This window comes from Sorex fumeus, unplaced genomic scaffold (genome assembly GCF_029834395.1).
Source record: "Sorex fumeus unplaced genomic scaffold, SorFum_2.1 ptg000051l, whole genome shotgun sequence".
Lineage (NCBI taxonomy): Eukaryota > Metazoa > Chordata > Mammalia > Eulipotyphla > Soricidae > Sorex > Sorex fumeus.
Genome location: NW_026606108.1, coordinates 28409367 through 28434727, shown reverse-complemented (window position 1 = coordinate 28434727; position 25361 = coordinate 28409367). Strand labels below are relative to the sequence as shown.

At 42.2% G+C, this 25361-nt stretch overlaps 1 protein-coding gene across 2 annotated transcripts in view; it reads right to left on the bottom strand.

The window, feature by feature from the left end:
• Positions 1-21737: 21737 nt before the first annotated feature.
• SLC12A2 (solute carrier family 12 member 2) overlaps positions 21738-25361 on the bottom strand; it is an 89687-nt gene continuing 86063 nt past the window's right edge. For both annotated transcript variants that reach the window (XM_056124400.1, XM_056124401.1), the window contains one exon: positions 21738-24445. In XM_056124400.1, coding sequence (XP_055980375.1) covers positions 24310-24445 — 136 coding nt within the window. In that variant the 3' untranslated portion in view covers positions 21738-24309. The remainder of the gene's footprint in view (positions 24446-25361) is intronic.

Below are 25361 nucleotides of genomic sequence, written 5' to 3'. Positions count from 1 at the left end.
TTTTCTACAATCACTATTAAATACCCAGCAGTGATTTTCTTTCTGTTTATCCCACTCTTTAATTTTGATTTTATGGAATATGTCTCCTAAGATAGCATTGCCTTTGTCTCATACCTTTCTTTATTTCAGAACTCCTGACAAAGGAATTTTGTCCTATTCCACATCTCAAATTCTTTGTTTGTATTTTCTTTATTTATTTTTACTTTAGGGCCACACTTACTGTGCTCAGTGCTTACTCCTGGCTCTGTGCCCAGGGATCACTCCTTGTGCTCAGGGGACTTATGTGATGCTGGGAATTGAGTCCAGATCAGCTGCATGCAAGGCATTTGCCTTACCTCTGTACTCTTTCTCCAGTCCCTTCTTTCATATTTTATATCACTTTATCTCTCTATTCTTCTACCTAACTAGTTTGTTACCTACTGTCCAGCCTCTTAGCCATCTTTTCAACTACATTGAATCCGCAGCTAGCTTTGTACATCCAGATTTTTTTAATCTTGCATTTTTTAGTCGTTTTTGTTGTTTTGTTGTTGTTGTTGTTGTTGTTGTTGCTGTTGTTGTTGTTGTTCATTGTACATCTCTATTTGGTTTTTTTTTTTGAGTTTCCTCTGGATCTTTTGTAAAAATTAGTAAAAGTTTCTAGAATCTGTGTCTGAAAATCCCTACACGAGGCTGAATCTGTTCTGTGTCTGTGTGAAGCTCCAGGATTCAGGCACTTTCTGTCAGATCCTGACCTTAACTGTACCTTGAACTCTGTCAACTGCCCCACATGTTCTAGGATGTTCTGTAAACTGAAGCTGATACTGAGCAGGTATGGAATATACCTACTGGGCTCTGTGACTTCAGGGAAATAAAAACTTCCTGCCTTTATTTATGTTACACTATGATCCTTACTTTTCAGTGCTTTGGGCTATTTAAACAATTCTTGTTTAGGGCTAGAGACATGGCTCAACAGGTTAGGGTACGTGCTTTGTGCACAGAGGCTAAGGTTAGATTCCTGGAACCACATGATTCCTCAAGCTCTATCAAGAACAATTCCCACACTCTGAGCCAGCAATGGCCCTTAAGCACCACAGAGTATGCTCTCCCCCCCCCCCAAACAAAACAACAATGAACATGTTGAGGGAGATAGCTCAAGTGGTAAGAGTACTTGATATACACTGAGCTCTAGGTTTGATCCCCAACACTACACAGTCAATGAATGCTGTAGAGTGAATCCCAGGTAGTCTCTGAAGACCTCACTGTGACCCTCGTCACAAGACCAATCATCACCTGGAGTGGCCCCTCATATGGCCTTTATGAAAAGGTGATTGTTTGGAATTTATCCTCATAATATCTCTCTCACCCATATAGCCCACCATATTACTTCATATGGACTTCATTATGGAATATGTGAATTTCAACTTGAATCAATAGGTGAATCCTAGTAAGCATGGCCTTTAGAGTGTAACTTTCTCTGGTTAACAATAGATCATAAGTGCATCACTTAGTTTTACTAGAAGAAAAATAAGCTACAATGTCATGTGTTTGTGGCCTCTTCACTGGCCTCACCAGTGAAAAAATTCTTCCTTTCCCATTTCAGTTCCAGCATATTCAATTTGTAGAATTGAGACAATGGATGAGGAAGAAGCATGAAAGGTCTTTGGAACAGGCTTGAGTGGTTTATATAGGAAAGGGCTCAGGGCTACTGACAGCAGAAAAGTAAAATATATTCAGAACTTCGAAAAGAAGGAATGACAAGTTACTCTAAGTGACTGGTTTTAGAGAGGAGTTAAAAAAGTGGAGAGAAGACAAATAGAAATTTGCCAGGGGGGCAGAGCCATCGTATAGTAGGTAGGGCGTTTTCCTTGCTTACAGCCAACCTGGGTTCAATCCCTGGCATCCTATCTGATCTGAGCACTGCCAGGAGTAATTTCTGAGTGCAGAGTCAGGAGTAACTACCTGAACATTGCCGGTGTGACCCCAAAATCAAAATAAATTAATAAATAAAATTGCTAGATAAGAACCCACCAAAGAAATGGTAGGAATAAGAGAAACAGAGAGATATCCTTAAGAGTTTTGACTGTGGGGGAGCTGGAGCGATAGCACAATGGGTAGGCATTTGCCTTGTATGTGGCCAACCTGGGTTCGATTTCCAGCATCCCATGTGATCCCCTGAGCACTGCCAGGAGTGATTCCTGAGTGTAGAGCCAGGAGTAACCCCTGTGCATTGCCGGGTGTGACCCAAAAAAGAAAAAAAATAGAATGAACTCCCATGAGACTTGGCACCATGCTAGGAACTGTGTTCATACAATGGGGACAAAGGCATTTACATTCTTTCAGGATGTGTCAGGAGAAAGGGGATGATTATCCAATAAAGCAGAGTAAAACTCTTTGCAGGTGGTTACAAAGGAAAAGGAAGTATCAGAGGACCAACTATTTTCTCTCAAGTTTGCTGCCTCCTCCAGAAAGAAGGGGTTCCCATGGTAGCATTGGGGGTTCATAGTGGTCTGGGACTTTGGACCCACACCAGGCAGCAAGGCTGGCATTGTTGGGATTGTTGGGATTGTTGAGGAAAGCAGGTTCTGTGAGCACTGCTATGGGAGGGGCTGCTTGCAGGCTAGCTGCTCACATAGTTGGATGTCACTATGGCCAGGGAGAGGAGTGAGAGAAGTGAGGACTGGCAATATGGCTCAGCAGTGGACCACTTGCCTTGCATGTGTGAGGTCCAGATTTGGTCCGCAGCATCTGGGGATCATTTTTTAAGTACTGCTAAGGAGTCAGTGTGATAGGAGACACTTGTGTGGCATGTGGCACACCCAGATTAGACGCCTGATTCCACATATAGTCCCCTGAGCCCTGCCAAGAGCGATCTCTGAGCACAGAACCAGAAGTAAACCTTGGAAACTAATGGTGTGACCCCATCCTCCCTCCAAAAAGAGAAATATGGAGTCCTAGACCCTTAGTACAAAAACTGAGAACACCAAGCAGTGGTGGGTGGTGAGGAATGAGGGGTAGACCAGAAGTAAGGACCATGGTAGAGGGTTGTGGGTACTTTGGTGGTGGTGAGGTGAGGCAACTGTATATCAAAACCAGAAGCATTAATACACACAAAAAGAGTGCAGGTATGACTATTCTTCCATTTAAGTCAACACTATTAATTTATGCAGTTCCATTTGTCATAAACCTCCTAAAATGTGAAATCATAGTTGAAACCATTTTTAAAGAAAATGGATGACCTACAACTGAGAGCAATTACAAAGAAAATGTTCAACACTCCAGCCAAGTAACAGACCTCCCTCACTGGCCTTCCTCCCAGGGTTTAGATCTCTGCCAAGTACAGCTCTCACTCTACTGAATTTCCTTTGCTCGACTTCCATTTTTATTATGTTTATTTTTAAAATACAATGCCAGCCTGGGCTTCTTAGCTATTGGCCTTGCAGTTTTATACAGTTTGTGTAAGTTACGAAGCTAGTGTAAATGATCTACTATAAATACTACAAAGCAATTGGTGGGAATGGGAAGTGAGATTCTAGTTTCCATATTCTAGAATTAAAACTTATAAAACTAAAATCATATTTCTAGAGAGTGGGCACTAGAATTTAAGCCTTTGTCATTTTTTTCCCTCCCCATCTAGTCTCGAGCTTCACTCAGTGTACGTATAGTTGTCACTACACCCACTGCCAAAGTTCTATGTCCACCCACCACTAAAAAGACCCTTAGCTCACTTCACCCATTTCCCTGTTGCAACCACCATAGATTTCACTGGAGTTAGTTTTGCTGTTCCTTGCCAATTCATCTACTTTAGTGATTCACACTCCACATATGAGTGAAAGCTTGGGATAATTATTTCACTTCCTTTCTTATTTCACTTAGCTGAGTCACCTCAACAGCCAGTTCCTATGATACCACTCAGATTAACTTTTATGTCTGCAGACAACTCCAAGCCAAGACAATTTGAAGGAATTATACTTAACCGTCTCCCAAAAGCTACCCTTGGCTTTTTCCCTTCTGGAAAAACCCATGTTCTCTGTTGGACATATATCTCCCTCTTTAACCTTTCTCTCTCTCTACCCTACCCCCACATTTCTCTAAGAAAATTCTTGAAATAAAACTTTTTTTTTCAATTTAATTCAATTTAATAAATCCAAAAGACATGACTTCATTCCAAAGAGCATGATCTCATCTTTTTGAATAGGAAATCAACATTCCATATGTACCATAGCTTCTTTATCCATTCACCAGTGATGGGAACTTAGGTTGATCCCATGGCTTTTGAGAACAATGCTGCTAGAAACATAGATATGCAATTAACCCATCAGATTAACATTTTCACATTCTTTGGATAGATGTCTGGTTATTGTTCCAGCTACTGCTGGATCATAGAGTATTTCCATTTTTATTTTTTTAAGGAATTCCCGTGCCCTTTGCTCTAAGACACCACACGAGTTTACATTCCTGCCAACAATGGACCAGGGTACCTTTTCCTCTACTCTGTTGCCAACACATGTTTGTTTCAATCTTTTTGACATGAGCTGTTTTCATTGTTGTAAGGTGATGTCGCTTTGTGGTTTAGATCTGCACTTCCCAAGTGATAAGTGAGGCTGAACACATTTTCATGTGTCTGTGGGTCATCTGTATGACTTTCCTAGTGAAGCATCTATTCAGGTCTTTTGCCATTTGCCAGGGAGGGGATTGTTTAGCCCACACCTGACTGTGCTCAGGGCTTACTCCTGGCTCTCTGCTTATCAGTCACTCCCAGAAGTGCTCTGGGGGACCCTACGTGGTTCCAGGGATCCAACCGGTATTGGCAGTGTGCAACACAAGCATTTTACACACACATCTCTGGCCCTTGATCATTTTTTATTGAATTGCTGGTAGGCTTGCTATCTGTTTTGCTTTTTAGCATTTAGTGAGTTGTGAGAGTTCTTTATATATTTTGGATATTAGCTCCCTGTAAATATGCAAAGATTTTTTCTTTTTTGTGGGCCGGACACAGTTGAAGGTGCTCCAGGCTTATTTCTGGCTCTGTCAGGAATCATTCTTAGTGATGCTTAGGGGACTATATGCAGGGCTAAGGATCAAACCAGGGTTAACCAGCCGATCAAGACAAATGCCTTAGCCCCTATGCTATGTTTCTGACCCTGGTGTGCTGTATTTTCTCCTACTTGCTATGTCATTTTTTTTGCTCTTATGGTAGTTTCTTTTGTTATGAAAAAGATCTTTTATTTCTTTCATTTGGCATCCCATTTGTTTGTTCTTGCTATTGTTTCCTTTTGCAATAGAGTTTAGTCTCAAAGAGTATCTTTGATGCTGAGGCCCTGGAGTATATAACCCATGTTTTCATCTATGTGCTTTATTGTTTCAGATCTGATATCTAAGTCTTTCGGGGGAGCACCAAGTGGTGCTCAGGACTTACTCATGGCTCTACACTCAGTGACCACTCTTGGAGGGGCTTAGGGTGCCCTATGTAGTGCCTGAAATAGAACCGGGTCAACTGCCTTCAAGGCAAATACTCTAATTATTGTGCTATTGCCCTGGCCCTGATACCTAAGTCTTTAAACCATTTTGAGGTTTTTTTTAATGGTGGTATTTAATAGTTATCAACTTTCTTTTACTTTTCTTCTTTTTCCTATTATTTTCTTCTTTTTTCTTTTTTTAAATTTTTTATAATTTTATTGTTTTTATGTTGATACGGAAGCGGTCATTGAAGCCCTAGCCAATCAGGGCATTCAAGCCCAATACATCAGGATCCTCCGTGAGCTGTATTGCGGATTCACTACCAGGATCTCACCATTCTACAAAGAAGTGATCGTTGATGTCAAGAGAGGGGTGCGGCAGGGTGATACCATTTCACTGAAACTCTTCAGTGCCACCCTCGAGAACATCATGCGACGACTGGAATGGGAAGGAATGGGAGTGAAGATAGATGGTCGGCAACTACACCACCTCCGCTTTGCTGATGACATTGTTTTAATAACACCAAACATCAGCCAAGCGGCACAAATGCTGGCCGACTTTGACTGTGAGTGTGGAAAGGTAGGACTACAGCTGAATCTTATGAAGACAATGTTTATGAGAAACAGCCTTGTTCCTGACGCCCCATTTGCTCTCAATGGAACGACCATCTCCGAATGCAACAGCTATGTGTACCTAGGTCGAGAGGTCAACATGACAAATGACCTGGCACCCGAGCTGCGCAGGAGGAAGAGAGCGGCTTGGAACACCTTCAAGAATGTCGAAGAAATAGCTAAGAGGACGAAGAACCTCCGGCTCTGGGCACATCTCTTTGATTCCACTGTTCTTCCTGCATTAACATATGCCTCAGAGACCTGGGCCCTACGCAAACAAGATGAGAACGCTATTCAGGTCTCCCAAAGAAGAATAGAAAGAGCTATGCTTGGAATATCACGTTTCACTCAAATGAGAGAACAAATCCGGAGTTCTGACATCCGTCGACGATCAAGGATCAGGGACGCTGTCTCATTTGCCAAGGTGTCGAAAATCAGATGGGCTGGTCACGTAATGAGATTTAAAGATGACCGTTGGACTAGAGCTGTTACTGATTGGATTCCACGGGATGTCAAAAGACCACGTGGCCGCCCACCTACCAGATGGTCAGACTTCTTCGTCAAGATCATGAACGATCAGTTTGAGGCCCTTCATGTTCCCGGAGCGAACAGATGTCATTGGGCTACACTAGCACGCGACAGGGACAAATGGAGACGTTACTGGCGCCCGCTCGAGCAAATCGACGACTAACGGGAAGTTAAGTGATTAAGTGATAATTTTATTTATTGAATCACCATGAGAGCAGTTACAAAGCTTTCGGGTTTAAGTCTTGGTCATACAATAAAACACCCGTACCTTCACCAGTGCCCATTTTCCACCACCAAAAACCCCAGTATACCCCCATCCAACAGCCTCCCCCTACCTATGGGGCAGATAATTTCCACATTACTCTCTCTCTACTTTGATTATATTCAATATTTTGATACCAGACCTACCATTATTATTTGGGATTTTACCCCAACATTCAGATCTGCTGAAACGGCAACAGTAGACAATTTGTTTTCTATTGCTGGTTATGAATAACATATGGTGTCGTGTGGCTGCAGTAGTGGCCATGCGATTTTGAAATTCCAAAATTTTAACAATGACATCTGGAGGGATTTCTGCCAAAAACCTGTTGGGTTCCAAGATTTGTTCCTGAGTCTCTGGGATCATGGCCATTAAGCAGCTTGATTAGGAGCCAGAGAGGCCGTTCGTGAGTGGTGACTCGGGGTCTTGTTGAGACTGGGAGGAAAGGGCCGGCTCCACCCCCATCCCGTGAGGCCCTGCGTGTCTCATTACTGCGGGCCCAAACCCGACTGTCCAGTGGCCTCTGGAGGATGGCGACCAGCAGACCACCTGGGGGAACAGGCCAAGACATGAAACATATTCCCATCTGGGGTGCCCAGTGCCAGTAACCTACTGCAGGGACCAGATGCATTTCTGCCAAAAGCCACTGGGTTCCGAGATTCGTTTCTGAGTCTCTGGGATCATGGCCATTAAACAGTTTGATCAGGAACCAGAGAGGCCATGCCTCCAATTATATAGCTGAGCCGGAGATGGTTTGTGGGTGTGTCTCCCACATACCTAACTTTTAGCCATTTATTTTCTTGGCAAACTTTGCCCTGAGTTTTTAGGGTCTGGCCAAATGCACAGCAGCAATTTTGGGGTATCTGGAAGTCTGATGGCACCATCAGGCTGCTGATGCACTCGCCTCACAGGTACAGATTGACCTGCTGGTAGAACCATACACCCTTCTTCTTTTTTCTTTATGTTGCATGTGGCAGATGTTTTCCCAACACTATTTGTTACAAATTCTTTCTTTTATTGAAGCATCCCATTTGTTGTTCACCCCTGTGTGTATGACTTTGGTTTCATTATCATGCATTTAATTAATTAATTTTTGCTTTTTGAATCACACCTGGTGATGCTCAGGATGCTCAGGAATTATACTTGGATATGCTCAGAGAATCATATGAGATGCTGAGGATTGAACCTGGGTCAGTCATGTGCAAGGCAAAACATCCTACCCCCTGTACGATCACTCCAGCCCAGATTAATTTATTTCTAAACTATTTTATTTCATTGATCTGTTTTTGGGGTTGCTTTTGGTTCTATACAGATACTAGAATTGAAAAATGGCTCTAGTATTTTGATAGGGATTGTGTCGCATCTGTAGACTGCTTCCAATAAGGTTGCTGTTTTAATGTTTATTTTTTTCTATGAGCAATCTGGGCAGTGGTTAGGGAACTTCTGGATTGCACCTTTTGCACCTGGTGATGTTGGTGTGTGTGTGTGTGTGTGTGTGTCTTTGTGTGTCTTTGTGTGTCTTTGTCTGTGGACAGGGGAAGTAGGGTAGTGTGGTGCCTGGAAACAAATTTGAGGCCTCACACATAGACAGCATATACTCCAGCCCTTTGAAAGCCCCTTTTGGTAGATTCTTTAGCATTTTCTTTGTATATTATCATATCATCTGCAAGTAGCAAATAGCACATTTGACTTCTTTTACAATTTTTTTCAACTTCTTTCATATCTTTTTTTCTTCCCTAATTGCTCTGACTAGGAATTCCTAAACCATGTTGTAAAGTAATGGTGTCTAGTTCCAGATCTTAATGGACAAACTTTTCATTTTTTGCCATTGAGCATGATGTTAGCTGCATTATATATACAACCTTTAAATACTTCCTGGGCCTTAGACCATACTCGGCAATGCTCAAGTCTTAGTCAGGGCTCTGCACTCAGGAATCACTCCTGGGGGGCTTAGGGGACCATATGGGGTGCCAGGGATTGAACCCAGATAGGCCATATGCAAGACAAGCACCCTGCTCACTGCACTATATCTCTAGCCACACATTACCTTTATTATATATCAAGGCATTTTCCTTCCTGTCTCAATTAATGCAACATATTATAAATGGATGTTTCATCTTGTAAGAAATGTCTCCAGTAACTATTGATATGATCGTGTAATTTTTATCTTTTTATTTGGTGATGTGGTGTATCACATTAATTGATTTGGAAATATTAGTTGAACAAGTATAGCATCCCTGGGTGAATGAAACACACTTGGTAATGATGAAGAATTCTCTTGAATTCCATCTACTGGAGTTTTTTACAGAATCTTGCATCTGTGTTCTTCAGAGATATCAGCCTATAGTTTTCTCATTATACTGGCCTCCTCAGCTTGGGAATTACAGTGATTTTGATCTTACAGAGAATTCACCCCTCTTCAACCTTTAGGAAGAGTTTGATCAGAGTGTTGTTTAGTGATAGGAGGACCATGAAGTACTGGGAATCTGACCAGAATTGACCACCTGCAAGTCAGGTGCCTTAATCCCTGTTTTATTTCTCTGGCACCAGTTTAGCATCATTCTTTCAGTTCTGAAAGAATGCTGGCTTGAGGGAATCTGCATGCAGAGCTTGTGTGTGTGTGTGTGTGTGTATGTGTGTGTGTGTGTGTGTGTGTGAGAGAGAGAGAGAGAGAGAGAGAGAGAGAGAGAGAGATAAAGAGAGTCAAGCAAAAGGGGTAGGAGAGAGGGCAGACAGTCACACCCGTGACCAAGGACATGTCATCCAACCCCCAAATCCCCAGCATACTCAGACCAAAGCACTAGGAAAGGGAATGGAGTGGGGGTGGAGATAGAGAAGGGGGGAGGGGAGCAAAAACAGTTAGGGACTGTAGAAGGCAAGGGGGAGGGAGAGTGTGAGGAAGAGGGAGAGAGAATGTTAGTTCTTTCTGAACGGCACTACAGGGAGATGGTTTGAAGTATGTGCTTTGCATGAAGGAGGCTCAAGTTCAACCCCCAGCACCATATGGTCCCCCCAAACACTGCTGGAGCAACGTCTGACTGCAGAGGTAGTTCCTGAACATTGCTGGAGCATGGTCTGCAAACCCAAACTATAAATAAAACAATCACAGAGCTGGGGGATTAGGATCAAATTTAGGGATCACCTGACTCTTTCATTTAATTTTTTTGGGGGGGTCACACCTGGTGATGCACAAGGGTTACTCCTGGCTCTGCACTCAGGAATTACTCTTGGTGGTGCTCAGGGGACCATATGGGATGCTGGGGATTAAACACAGGTTAGTCATGTGCAAGGCAAACGCCCTACCTGCTGTTCTATAGCTCCAGCCCTACAGAATAATTTTTAAAACAACTCTGTGAAGGTAGATATAAGACAATGAAAATACAAATGGATTCCATATCACTGGACTTGAGGGGAAAACTCATTTACTGTCACTGTAATGTCAAGCATGTCGTTTCCTATTGACTTCTGGGTGGGGGCGTGTCCTTCCACAGTGTCCAGCAAATTATCACAGCAAACACTTTCAATAGCTCACAATTTTATGGGACGTTTTCCCTCAAAGTTAGAAAATATTTGTCAGATTAAAAAAAGAAAATCCTATCCTTGCAGGGATATGTTCTTAAGATCCAGCGCGAAAACCGAGCATCCCTCAAAATTGCAGAGATGAACAGTGGCTGGAGTGATAGCACAGTGGGTAGGGCATTTGCCTTGCAAGCGGCTGACCCGGCCGACCGTAGTTTGATTCCTCTGCTCCTCTCAGATAGCCCGGCAAGCTACCGAGAGTATCTTGCCCACATGGCAAAGCCTGGCAAGCTTCCCGTGGCATATTTGATATGCCAACCACAGTAACAACAGGTCTCACAATGGAGAATTTACTGGGCCCACTTGAGCAAATCGATGAACAACAGGAGGACAGTGCTACAGTGCTGTAGTGAGTAGTGAGTATTGACAGACAGTAGCTCAGCAGAGCTGCCTGGAGGTGAGGTTCCTTGATTTGGAAGATGTAATGCTTTTCCTGGATGGTGATGCTTCTCAGGGGAGAGAACGAACTAAGGAGAAAACTCCAGACAGAGAGATAGTGGAGCGGGGAGGCACTTGTCTTGCAGACCACAGACTGGCACTGTATATGGGCCCCGCCAGTGCCCTCAGAAGATATCCTTGAGCACAGAACCAGGAGTTAAGCACTGAGTGTTGCCTGGTGTGACCTAAAGCCATGCACCCACCTAACCTCAGAACAAAACCTAACAGAGCGCTCACTCCAGTTGGGTGAAATGGCAAGGCTTGGGAGTCAGTGAAGTCACAGGCCACAGTTTCTGAGCCCCTGAGCCCTTAGCATGTCTGCTTCCTCTTCCAAGTGATGGAGCCTCAATATGAATGTGGGGGTGCTGAGATGTCCTCTGTCTCTCCTCCCTCCCTTGCACAGAGGGAGTGACTTTGGATATCCAGTCTCCTAGAGCCACACGGGGGAGCCCCAGTTTGGCAAACAGGAGTGCCTGGACTCAAGTCCTAGCTAGCCCCACTGTACTCCAGAGAGCAGCCAGGTGGCTGCCCTTGAACCCTCATTTCAGTGGGAGGCATTTAAGGAGGCAAATTCAGAATAAGAAAGGGAGACTTGTGGGTTTGTTTTTTTAAAAGCAGAAAATGACTGGTCCACTGCTGGAAGCTTCTCACAAGTGGGAGAAGGCAGTTAGGATAGAGAAGGGACCACTATGACAGTGATAGCTGGAAATGATCACTCTGGACAAGAACTGAGTGCTGAAAGGGGATAAAGGGATATGCATGGTATATTAGAGCACAGACCATAATGCCCCAAAGGAAAGAGAGAAGAAGAGTGAGAAGGAAGAAAGGGGAGAGAGGAGCAGAGTGGGAGAGGGAGAGAGGGGAAAGGGGAGAAGAAAAGGGGGAGGAGAGAGGGAGAGAGAAAACTTGGGAGGAGGAGAGGAGAGGAGAGAAGAAGAGGAGTGGTAGGGGAGAGATAGAAGTGGAAAGTGGAGAGGGAAAGGAGGGAGAAGGGAGGGGCGGGGAGGGAAAGAGGAAGAGAGGGAGACGGAGGGAGAGATGCTTGCTGCAGAGGCGGGCTGGGTGGGGGATGGCAAGAGGGAAATGGGGACATGGGTGGTGGGAAATATACACTAGTGGAGGGATGGGTGTTGGCATAGTATGGCTGGAACCAGTTATTCGAAACTTTGTAACTGTGTATCTAACAGTGATTCAATTAAAAAAAAAAGTGTAAGATACCTAAAAGGGGAGTGGGGGTGAGCAGAGAAGGGCCAGAGAGATAGTACAGTGGGTAAGGCTTGTGCCTTGTATATGACTGACCCGCGTTTAATCCCAAGCACTCCCAGGAGTAAGTACCCCCTGCCCACTCTCCTCCCCACCCCACACCCCTGCTTTCTGCAAGGATACAGGAACAGTCTGGCCCGTCTCCCACACACATGCCCACACCCCCGTTAGATCCTGGGACCTAGGCCAAACCTCAGAGTCACCTGTCTTGGAAAAAGACCTCTCAAAAGAGTAAAGGTTCAATCATAAACAAGGATTTGCTGCCATTTATTTGCTCTTTGGACACTGAGTTTTCTCACAACAGTGGACACCTGTGAGACTGACTTGTTCAATAATCTGCAAAGAACAAAAGCGACTGGAGAAGCATTTCCAGGGCCTTTGGGGTGACAGCCTGGCCAAGCCGGTGACTAATGCCTTAAGCAAATACCCAGCCGCCTAGGCAAACAAGGGCTCCCCTTCCCCCTGGCCTGGACAGTTTCAAGCCTGCCCAGTGCTTCTCCACCAGGCTGACCCAGGCGGACCCCCACCTCCTCTCGGCCCCAGCTGCCTCAACCTGGTTCTGTGACTTTTGATACTCTCTTAAAGAAGCTTCACTGCCCAGGACCAGGACTCCTGGCCTGTTCTTTTCAAGACCCCTCAGCTCCCTTTCCCCCTCAGCACCTTTTTTTTTTGGCTTTTTTTGGGGTCATACCTGGCGATGTACAGGGGTTACTCCTGGCTCATGCACTCAGGAATTACTCCTGGAGGTGCTTGAGGGACCATATGGGATGCTCGGTATTGAACCTGGGTCAGCTGCGTGCAAGGCAAACACCCTACCCGCTGTGCTATTGCTCCAGCCCCACAGCTCTTCTTCTTTAGGGTGTTCAGGGCTCTGCCTCTCATTCAGGCCTCACAAAGTGTCTCAGCTGGGCTTCCATGTTGGAACACTGATGGCTTTGGGCCCCTCTCAGGGCTTTCTCAGAAGCACCCAGCACCCCTCACTTTTCTCTGAGGTGAGGGTGAAGGTCTTGGCAAAGAAGTCATGTTTCCTCCCATGTCAAAGGTCAAGAGATAGAACGTGGAGATGGAATGTCTCCTGTTGGAGATGTGGCATGTGCTGTTCCGTGAGCTATCACAAGCATTCTCCCAGCTGGGGGACTAGGGACATGGAGGGGTGACGCTGAATGACTCTTAAGTTCCCTCATAGCCAGCGCTTCTGGCATTTTCTTCCAGCAAGTGTTTTCTTGCAAGGTTTTAAAAGTAAAACCTGCCTCACTGTTCTGAGAGGTTGGTATCACTTTGCAATCATTGATTAAGGAGTCTGGGAGACGTGGCCGGCTTATCTTGTTCTGGTTTTCATCCCTGTGCACTGGTATAATACTTGAGATGGTGTTTTAAGAAATGCCTCTCACAGAGGCCAGAGACAGCTCCATGGGCTAAGAGGCACATTTCCATGCAGAAGGCCTGGGTTTGATCTTGGACACCCCTAGATATGGCCCCTGAATTAAAAAGAAAAAAAAAACTACACTTGGTAGCTTGGGATGTAGTTGCAGTGTGCCTGGCATGTGCCAAGCCCTGAATTGAATCCTAGGCACCAACTGCCTCTCCCCCATATTAGCACTACTGGGCATGGCTCCTATTAAAACAAACAAACAAGAAAAAAAAAATACCCAGAATAAAACTTCACCCTGGATTTAGTATGGAGAGGTGAAAATGTGGAACGGTGGCCATGGGGATCTATGGGACAAATCAGAAACCATTTGTAATCATGAGAGAGAAAAATCAGGCTTTGGCAAAGCCACAAAATCTGGTGCTGAGTTAGAGGCCTAAAGGATGAAGCTTTGGCCTCAGCTTAAATGGCCTTTGCTTGAAGAGCAATAAAGAAACTGCAGGGGCTGATAGAAGACCCAGGCGTTAGCGAGCTTGCCTGGCATCCTGGCAAGCCTAGGTGAGACGCCTGGCATCAATTATGGTCCCCTGAGCACTGCCAGGAGTCACTCCTGACCACAGAGCCAGGAATAGCCCTAAGCAGCACTGGGTGTGCTCCCCTGCCCACACACACACATACACAACCACCAAGTAAACAGAGAAAAGGAGAGAAGGACACATGGGCCAGTGCCTTGGTGCCCAGAGCTGGGGTGATTCTCTGGGGATCAAGGATGCACCCACCAAATTTAAGAGAGGGGGAGAGTCAACAGCAACCATGGCAAGGTGCCTGCCCTGCACTGGCACCTGAGGAACCACCTCCTGCAAGGAGGTGCCACTACAGCTTAAGTGTTGGAGAAAGGGAGAGATTTGAGGGGTTTAGGGGAGAAAAATAAAGATATTAGTCAGATGGGGTGGTGGTTGGTGGATTAGTGAGTGGAAGATGGAGTGTCCCAGAGCACCCAGGCCGAGTGCCACCTTCCTTTTAATCCAGGAGTGATGTGAGAAGGGAGAATTTGCCCCATGAAACACCTATTGGCATAGTTTAATTCATCCCTGTCTCACAACACCCCTCTAGAGTGGGTAATATTGTCCCAATTATTGATCTGGGGAGCACACTCCAAGGGGTGAGACTACAGTGAGCAAGAGAGTCAGGATTTTGATTTGAGGGTGGAGGCACATCCCAAATGGTGCCTAGAAGATTCAGGGTACCCTCTCAGGAATTCTCCCTGGGGGTTCAGTGTGAGGGAGATCATTAGGATAGTGGTGCTGGTTCTGTAGTGTGGGGGTTCACCATGGCTGCACCCAGAGATCCCCAAGGGACCATGTGTTGCAGGGCTCAGACCGAAGTTGGTCATATGCAAGGCCAGTGCCTTAGGGCTCGCTCTCTCCACATTCAGTTTCTCTGCAACAGCACCGTCTCTTGGAGTCAGCAGAAAAGAATATCCCTTTCACTGAGCTATACTGGTGGCTTTCTTCTTCGTCACTTTTTTTTAAGTTTAAGAGATAGCACTTGTTTATCAGCAAATCCAGTACAAGAAGTTCATCCAACAGAACATGTCAGCGCTCTGTGTAACCTGAGCTCATTGCACAGCCTTCTGCCAAAGAGCTAATTTTGTGCCCTGGTTTTAGAAAGGGTAGAGCCACTTTGATGTTTTGCACTAGTTAAGCCTGTTGAAGATCCGACCATGTCTTTCCCTTCATTTTACAGACTCTATCTGAATCTACAGAGGTGAATCTCTTACGGTGCCTTTCCAGAGTGGGAATAGAAGCATGTTCCTTGTGACTTAGGTCATTCCTAAGAAGGGGTAAGATGAAGCCATAGATCCTTACTTCTCTCCTTTTCTTTCAAAAGATGAATGGGAATGATCAATAATCAACAAATCCAAAAGGGTGTCTCTTGTAGGAGGCAGAAAATAACCCAATCAAAAAACTAGGGACTGGAACAATAGTATAGCAGGTAGGGTGTTTGCCTTGCATGTGGCCAACTCAGGTTTGATTCCTGGCATCCCATATGGTTCCCAAGTACCACCAGGAGTAATTCCTGAGTGCAGAGCCAGGAGTAACCCCTGAGCATGGCCGGGTGTGACCTAAAAAGAAAAAAAAATTGGATAAAATGGGGGGGGGGGGAGGGAGGCTGGATAGCACAGTGGGTAGGCGGCTTGCCTTGCATGGGGCTGATACAGGTTTGAGCCCCTACATCCCATGTGATCCCTTGAGCACTACCAAAGAGTGATTCCTGAGTGCCAAGCCAGGAGTAAGTGCTGAGAATTGCTGGGCATATAAACTCAATCACTGATAAAATATGGAAAAAGGAATGCATTCAGTATAAAGTCTAAACTATAAAATATTGTTAACATCTTTTACTGTGTAAGCACTGGCTCTTCGAAAATGACTTTTTAAGAGAAACATTGGCACAAGCATTAGAAAACCTAAGTAAGCCACAATTATGGAAAGAACTAATATTAGTACTTTCTCAAAGACTCTGGTCCCTATGAGCTCACTGATGAATTATTTCAGATTCAATAACTAACTGTCCTGTTGGATTCCAGATCCTGATACCTGGCTTTTCAATCAGATTCGAGTCAAGGATTTTACCCTCCTCATAGTTTTCCCCAGACAGGTGGAACTTCTTGAGTACATTCCAGCATCCCCGATTACCTTTCAACACACATCACACACACACACACACACACACACACACACACACACACACACACACCTTTTTCTACTCCTCCATATATATCTGCAAATGGGAATATTGGAAGTAGAATTTAGAATGTAAAACCAGTCTCACTTCTGCTAAAAAAGCCACCATCTTAAACACCTTAAGATGCTAGCAAAAAACTGATAAATCCATGTGTCCAGAAGCTTTTGGAGATCTGACTGGAAATCCTCAGATCAGGTTTTTTGTCAAGGAAATTGGAGCTGGAACATTTGTACAGTGAGTAGGGAGTTTCTCTTGTATGGAACCAACCCAGGTTTGATCCCCAGCCCCCTAAGCCCTGTCATGAGTGATCCCTGGGCAGTCAGGAGTAAGTCCTGTGCACCACTAGGTTGAAAAAGTCATGTAAGGCTTCTTTTGTCTGAAGGAAAATAGGAGACGGGAGTTAAAACTGCTGTTTCTGTCAGTGTTAGATCCCTCATGGCATTAGATGTACTGGTATTTACTGTACAGACTATCTGAATAACATGCAATCTCAAGCCAGACATTTCAAGCTGTAACATAATTTCAGTGATGTAAGAAAAAAAAATCACTATTAGATTTATTGAGAATTGTATGGTTTGGGATTGGAGGGTGACATAATCTGCAAATACAATGCAAACTTCCTCAGTGGACTTTGGGCTTAACTTTATATTTTAAATGCAACTTCCTGGGAGTTCTAACTAGCATTGTGACGCACTAACCTAGGAGGCCACTTAACAGATCTCTGCAGCCAGCCAGCACACTGAGGGTTAGAGAATGGCTGTCTTTGCGAGCAGGAAGAAATTACAAGAGCAGAGTTCAGATCGGAATTGTTCATCAGAGCTGCTGAGTGGCCGTGAGACAGTCAGATCAAATAGCAGCTGGCCAAGGTTGAGAGTTACACCAGAGAAATCTTTCACTTAGAAAAAAAGACTTCTCCACTCCTATGTCACCCGGGAAGCCACAGGGCCTAAGGCAACAGTTAGCATGTAGCAAAACTAACCCTGCCCTCCAAAAGAGGGATCTGCCATCTGCATTTGCATCTGGCCATGCAAAATGTATTTAACATGACTGAGCCAGAGGGCCTCATGCGTCTTCTCCAAATGGCTGTTGAAACAGTGACGCTGGGGGCTAGGGAGATTGTTCAACAGGCTGGAACACAGACTTTGCATACCAGAAGACAGGGTTCAATACCCAGCATCACGTGGTCCTCTGAGAACTGAGTCAGAAATAGTGTCCCTCACCCCACCCACCCACCATCACCAGTTGTGACCAAAACCAACAGCAGAAACAAATGACTGTAAGAGTACAATGATAAGTTGGATGTAATCTAGCTGAGTACTTAATAGCATTGTTGTTGTTGTTTGTTGTCCTCCCGTTGTTCATTGATTTTCTTGAGCGGGCCCAATAACGTCTCCATTGTGAGACTTTTTGTTACTGTGTTTGGCATATCAAATATGTCACGGGTAGCTTGCCAGGCTTTGCCGTGTGGACGAGATACTCTCGCTTGCCAGGCTCTCCGAGAGGGGTGACTTAATAGCATAGGGTTCAATTATATTCCCTGGATCCTGGCTTCGCACCAGTGTCCTGAATTCACCCTGTATTCCCCTCAGTTAGAGTGGCCACAGAGTTGTGAGGATTAAATGAGATAAAATATATCAAGTGCCTGGCAACAGAAGGCACTCAATAAACACCAGTTAAAGTAGGGAATTGTAGGGGTGAAAAGTATTGAGCAGTAAGCCACTGTCTGCAGGATCACAGGAAGCCACCAGACCTAAACATCAGCTATATCTTGAACAGAGAGTCGAAGGAAGTAGATGATTCAGGCTGAATGTTTTCCTTAAGTTGGATTTTCAGCTGAACACGGTTATAAGGTCTACTATTATTTAGAACCACCTCAGGGTATCAGATCTTAGTAATTGGTTGTTTTGGCCTTTCCAGATTTACTCTCTTCAGTAACACAATCCTGTCACTCTAGGGCCACTCTGCTAGAGGTCAAGTGGGCATGTGTTCCCAGTCTGCTCCATGGCAGGTCTGAACTCACAGTTCCCAAGCCAAGTTCACATGGGTCCTCCCTGAGGAAACCTTGCCAGTATTTTGGGAGTTCCCACTTCCTGAGTGAACACCATTGGCATTGAGGGGAGTTTTGCAGGAGAGTCTGTACATTGTGTGAAGGGTTACCCAAAGAGCAAAGTCAGAGCAGAGCCAAAGAAAGGGAAAGCCACGGAGTAAGGGGCCATCTTCCTGAGTGCACTTCTTTCTGTTCGCTTGCTCTGGTTCCACTCCTACCACTAAAACCAAACTATAAAAGGAAAACTCTGAAAAATGTGGAGGAAGGTAATTTCTCAGCGGGGAAAGGAGACTCCAAGTGTATGCTCCCTGTGAAAGAAACTTCAGAGAGGCATGGAAAAGGGAAACCATGAAGAGAGTGGGGTGCTACCAGGCAGCACCTGAAGGGGAGATTCAGAACAGACTGTCAGGAAGGAATCAAGTACATCTGGACAAAATCTGGAGGTGATTCCAACGCTCCTGCAGTCAGATAACCACTGCCCTTGTTGTGGTTCAATACAAAACACACCTGTGCTTCTTCACCTATTTTTCTGGAAAAAGTCAAAACCTGTGTGAAACGTGTAACAAAGCAACTTGCAGGTGCACAAATAGTAAACAAAGGATTTTCTCTGCTGTTGAAATAACCACAGAGAAACAAACTCCATGAACAATATAGGTTATGTGAGATTAGCGCCATTCGCAATTTCTGGGAGCAGGAAAAATAGCCACAACATTTTTCCCCAAACATTTCAAACTCTTGAAAAAAATAAGGCTGATGTTCATTCTTCACAATTTATTTCCCTTAAGGAAATTTGATGGGAGACTTCTAAGCACAAACAAGTAAATCTTTAAAATTCGCGAGTCTACCTACCCCCAAAGGCCCACAGTGCTAATCCCCACACCAAGCCTTCCCTTGACACCAATCTTTCCTTCCCACTATCAGCCCCACAATTCCCAAACATCCCTTGTTTACCTTAAATTTGTTGACTAGCAACATTTTAAGTATTCCAAGATTTTAATGGCTTAGATAAAATTTTAGATCCATGTTGTGGATCTAAAACTTAACCATGACCTACTAGTCCTTTAGAAAAACTTCTTTAATTTGTTCATTTGAAAATGGTCACTACTAAGGGTCCAGAGCAATAGCACAGTGGGAAGCAAGCGGCCAGCCCTGGTTCGAACCTCACTACCACATATCCTGAGTCCTACCAAGAATGGCCAAATAAAATAAAAATTGTCAGTACTTCCCTTCAAGGAGAGCTTACTTGGGGTTTCTTTCTACTAAGAACGTACAAAAGGTAGTACAAATCATACTTTATAGAAAGTTATGTGCCTATTTAAAATGTCTAGTATTTTCATTTACAAAAATAAGAATTTATATAAATTTCTGAGAACACGTATAAATTAACATTTTTATTAAAACTTTATTGGTATAAAATGTTTCTGGCATTTCTATTACTGGACATATCAGAACTGACATAAAATTACCATGAGATTAGCCACTATGTCATGATTAAGTCTTATAGTCAAATGTCTTTGTCAGAAGCAGTTAATTATGAAGAATGGAAGCCTGTTTCCCCTGAATTTTTAATTCTCTTAGAAAGATGGAGTTACTTTGAATGCTACAAATGGATTGAGGCATTAAAATGTATGCGACTTCTGGGGCTGGAGCAATAGCACAGCAGGTAGGGCGTTTGCCTTGCACGCAGCCAACATGGCCAACACAGGTTCGATTCCCAGCATCCCATATGGTCCCCCGAGCACCACCAGGAGTGCATGAGCCAGGAGTGACCCCTGAGCATCGCTGGGTGTGACCCAAAAAGCAAAAAAACCAAAAACAAACAAAATGTATGCAACTTCTACTTTCCCAAAACCAAGTACTGATATTCTTGTAAACAGTGTGTACAGTGCCCCAAAACTGTATGAGATCTTTATAACCACTGTAACCCAGATGTCTCTTATTCAAATAAATAAAAGTAAAAATAGGGGAAAATATCTCTTGGAAAGAATAGAGCAACTCTGTTACTAGCTCTATGGTAAATTACCTTTTCCAGGACAAAGAACAAGAATTCCCCACCTAACAGACTTGTCAACACAAGTGAAGTTCTGACAAGTGTGACATCAGGGTCCTCCTTTGATTTTGCACTTTTTTTAGGTCCACTTAAAAAGTAAGTTTTGACTGGAGAAATAATACAAGGATTAAGGAGCATATGTTACATGTTACTGGCATCACATGAGGCCCCATGTACTCCCCTGCCCACCACACACACACAAGTTATCTTTCATTTGTAGCTGTGGAAAGAATATCTGGATAACCTGATATACTAGATGAGTGTTACAATGGGTGTGTGTTGACAATATTCTACAAATTTGCAGAATGAGTTCCTAACATGTGAGAGAAGTCACAACTAAGGTTGTACAGGCTGTATGTGGTTAGCTTCGGGGCTCTGCCTGGCAGTGCCGGGGGAAATATGTGGTGCCTGGGACCAAACCCAGATTTCTTGCATGTAAAGCATGTCCTCAGCCTTTTAAGCTATCGCTGGCCCCCAAAGATAAGCTATAAGACCTTTTCCTAACTAAAATGCCCGTCATAAAAGAAACAAGTCTATGACCGTTGCCTACAATTCCTAAAAAGGGTAATCAAATATCAACCCACCAACATTATTTTGCACAACTATTACCTGAAGGTGTGAGATTTGAGTATATAGGTTAGATAAGCATTAGTTCTCTTTTACACAGAGGCTTAAACTTTAAACACTCATCTATTTTTTCTCTCAGTGCTATGTCAATCCTATTGGTAAATACAGAAGTATGCAAATAACATCTATTCTCTATAGTTTCTTTTCAATGATTTTGTGTACACCTCTGTTTTAGCTCCATTACAGCAGCTCATAGCCAAACTGCATTTCTCACTGTAACTGGCATTGCCTGAATATAGATGGTAGTTTGGAAATGAGCAATTCCTTCCTGCCCAGTTATGGATTAGGAGGCAGTGAATACTTAATAGAAGTATCCCTGGAGAAAAGACATGGGTTTGAGGTCCATACCCTTTGTTGATTTACCATGACCTTGTGAAACTTTTCATGTCACTCCAAAATCCTTATCAAGAAAGAAATAAATACCTACTATTATGTTCAAATGAGAATGTATGAAAACACTTTCTAAAACTGTAAATCAACTTCCACAAAACTCTAAGAATCAAATTCTATTCAAAACTATCAACTCATTTTAGTGTTCTAGTCTTCTCATTCATGTACATGTGATTTGACATTTTAAAAGATAAAATGAAAAAACAAGGCCAGAAAAATTGTGATTTCTCCAAAGCATAGCGGTGATGAATATTATTCAATGTTTCTCAAGGTAAATATAGTGAATTCAGAATATCAAATTTCGATTAGATAGTAAAATCAGCATCAATGAAAAAAGTTGGGAGATTAAGTCACAAAATTGACACAGATTTATAAGACAGATAAAATATTAGTAGAGTTTTAAAGAATCTACTTCCTTTATTGCAGTAACCTCTGTACAAAGCAGCAACTGCAATACTCAACATTAAAACATTAGAAAAGCATTTTTGTGACAATTATAGTACAGTATTATCAAAATATTACATTTTCACACTTAGTAGATAAACATCCACCAGAGTTCAAATCTTTAAATTATTTCCATAGTCTTTAAAAATATGTAACGTCAGAAAGCATATAAAAAGATGTAAAAGGAAGCCTAAAATACAAATGAAAAAAATGTAACAAATAAATATTTGATTTAATTAACTGTTAATAATTGGTTTGATGCCATCATTCTTTCTAAACCCACACATTTTTTACCTATAGAAATAATGAAGTATCAAACACCATTGCATAATTATTTATTTCCAATTTATCACCAATGATTAGAACTAAAAACAATTTGGCATTGAAATAATCAGATTTAGCATAAATAAGAGTAGAACAGCTTCAATGCTAGCTAGTACTTCTAAGAATTTTTGAAATTTATTAGAGCACTACAATAAAACTGAAAATTTTGACCTGGTATCTAGTGGTAAGTAAAAGTAAATGCATTTTTTAAAAAGTGAAAAAGCTTCATACATTATTTCACAGACAGTTTTACCCTCCCCCCATTATGCATATTTAGGTATAGTTTATTTACTTTATACACATATGTATTATGCATGACATTTGGTTCCTGCAATACAGATCACAATGTTTTCCTGAATGGAAAAAAAACATAAAATAAAAAATTAGTGTACCTGTGCACATTTCAAGATAGCAGCACTCAGTTCATGCCTTATTATCCATTTAAAGAGCTCAAACGTTGTTTACTAAACAATATGAAACTTCTAATGTCTTTACCACCAAAACTACAAAACCTGTAATAAATGGAGCAATGGTGTGAGCTAAAATGTGTATGTATGTGTGGGGGCAGAGTTGGAAAAGAAATTATTAATTTTTTAAAATTCAAAATTATCAGATAGATCTCCATTTTTATATTAACTTCATACTCATGCAGGAAAAAATATGCACTATTGACAAAAGCAGTACTTTTTTAGCTTTTAATTAACAGGTTTCATGAAAACCTGCATAAGAATTCTTTACCACTCACACATACCAATGAATCCACTAGACAGTACTTTAGAGGAAAGTCTCCATTGAGACTATGTGAAGTTACATGCCTTCCCCTTATGAAATGTTTGTCAAATTTTAAATTTGTGAAATTTTAAATTTGTGTTTACAAAAGAGAATTTTAATCTAATAAATCTTGATCACTTTTAAATGGAAAAAAAAAACCAACTTAAAAGTCATTTACACGTCTGTATATGCATATACAGCTATGCAGACATATATCCCTTGAAATGTTTTTAGGAAATCCTTCCTTAAATAAAAAATGAAAAACTTCACATAATAATCCTTTATAAAGCTTTTAGTTAACAGTGCATGTGCACTATCAAAATTGTCCTAGTAGATGATGTCAAAACAGACATTTCCAAAGCACAAACTGGCAGTTTTTCTTAACACAAAAGTTTCAAAGTATGAAGAATGAATTAAACTTAAATGTTTAGAATAATGTGTTCAATCCTGAGTATACTTGACAAATTGAGTGAAGCCTAAAAATGTTTCATTAAGAAACCAGTGGTCCATTTAACCATTTGATGAAACATTAAATATTTAACTATTTATAAAGGATGTACATACAGTATAGTGAAATTCCATATAGTGTTTATTGAAACAGTATATTAAATAGCATTGCTGTCAAGTTTTCCTCCAGAAAAATCTTTTAGCATTTCTTGGAGTTTACCTCAATCTGAGGGACTTTTTAAAGACAGATCTCTCCTAACTGGAAAAAAAAAAGATCTTGGAATTTGTGTTTAAATGTCAATAGTAAAAGTAAAAACAGCCAATCTGAAGTTAAAAAAATAAAGGGGCTTATTGGCTCTTTTCCCCTTAAGTCTACATACTTACCACAAATCTACCCTTGGAGAAATTTTTTGTTTGATTTTTTTCTTTTTTCATTTTCATTGACTTGCCCTAATTCTTACCTTTAATATATAACATACGTTTATAAAAGTAATAAAAAAAATACAATATTCAACACTAATTGGTCAATGGAAGAAGAAATGTAGTGTCCATTTAAGATGGAAGAGACTAGAAATAAAAATGGCTAAAGTCAAAATCTGACATTCTGAAAATTTATAAAAGAGGATATATGAATGAAATTTGGTTAATTTCAGAAGGCACCTCAAGGCTAAAGGCTTTTTGTACTCCTTTCAATAACACACTTTTATTGCTTTTCAAGTAGCAAAGAAAATCTTTACTCTTGTGAGTTTTTGTTCAAAGCCAAGGAATCATCCAGTAAGACTGAGATATGGAATTGACTAAACTGAAGTTGCCACACACAAGTCAATGGAGCAACTCCCAGTGTGCTTTCAAATGAATAAAATAGTGAAGGAAAAAAGTCACAGTTCGCCATTATGATGTTAATGTGTCATTGAAGAGTCAGTTACTTCACCACTAGGCACTGAAGTACCATCCAGAGGGCTATCCACTGCATAACATTTATGAATAGAAGGTAAGGACACTCTGATGATTCCCACGGACTAGGAGAATTGGTGGGAGGTCTTTAGATAGAACTTCTAGCCATGCCATATAGAGTGCACTAGACACAGCACCTTTCCGTGCAACTGGGAGACTCCTGGTATGAGAACAAGAAAGAAATTGAAAAGAATAAAATGTAATATCCGTTATAAATTCAACCACAACAATCACTAAAAATTATTGTAATTACAGAATATCTGAGTGTGAGAAATTCTGTGATGTATTCTAACAACTTCCATGTCTTAAGTATAGAAAAGATTATTAATACATTATTTATCTTAACTCCAAATTTCCTCTTCAGTTAAGGATACAATTTAAGAGAAGAATGTTAGAAACTAAACATGGACAACTGAGATTCAATCAGTTGACTCCACATATGAATTTCTTTCCTTGATAGGACGGGGGGACACACTCATCTGTGCTTGAGGATCACTCCTGGTGGGGCTTCAACCCCAGTAACCATATGCAAAGCAGCACCTCACCTCCTGCACTGTGATAGTGAGCTCTATAGAATGCACTTCTGTTTTTCTCTTCAGATCATATAGGGAACTGCTCAAAACTTTCTCGTTCATTAAAGTTTTGTGGTTGTTCATCAAAACTGCTCACTGTTCTTTGATTATTAATTTCAACATCTGGCTCGTTTTCAATGCCTGAGCACACTTTATTTAACTACTTACAGGTCACTTCTGGGAAGGAGAAAATTGGAGTGCAAATAGTAATATTCAGCTAACATGATTTACTGGAGGAACAGTGTGAGAGTGAGCACTGGTATCTATTAAATGCAAAAGCAAGATGCTGACAGGAAATTTGTGTGTTGAAATTTGGGTACTCACACACAAAAGCACTTGTAAATTTAATCCTCGAAATAAAATTTAATTTGGTGGGGTCAGAGTTACAGTGCAGCAGGTAGGTTGCTTGCCTTGCAGGTGGCTGACCTGGATCCCTGACACCCCATATATTCCCCTCAGTGCAGCTGGGTAGAGTTGAAAAACAAAATTTTTTTTTATTAAAAA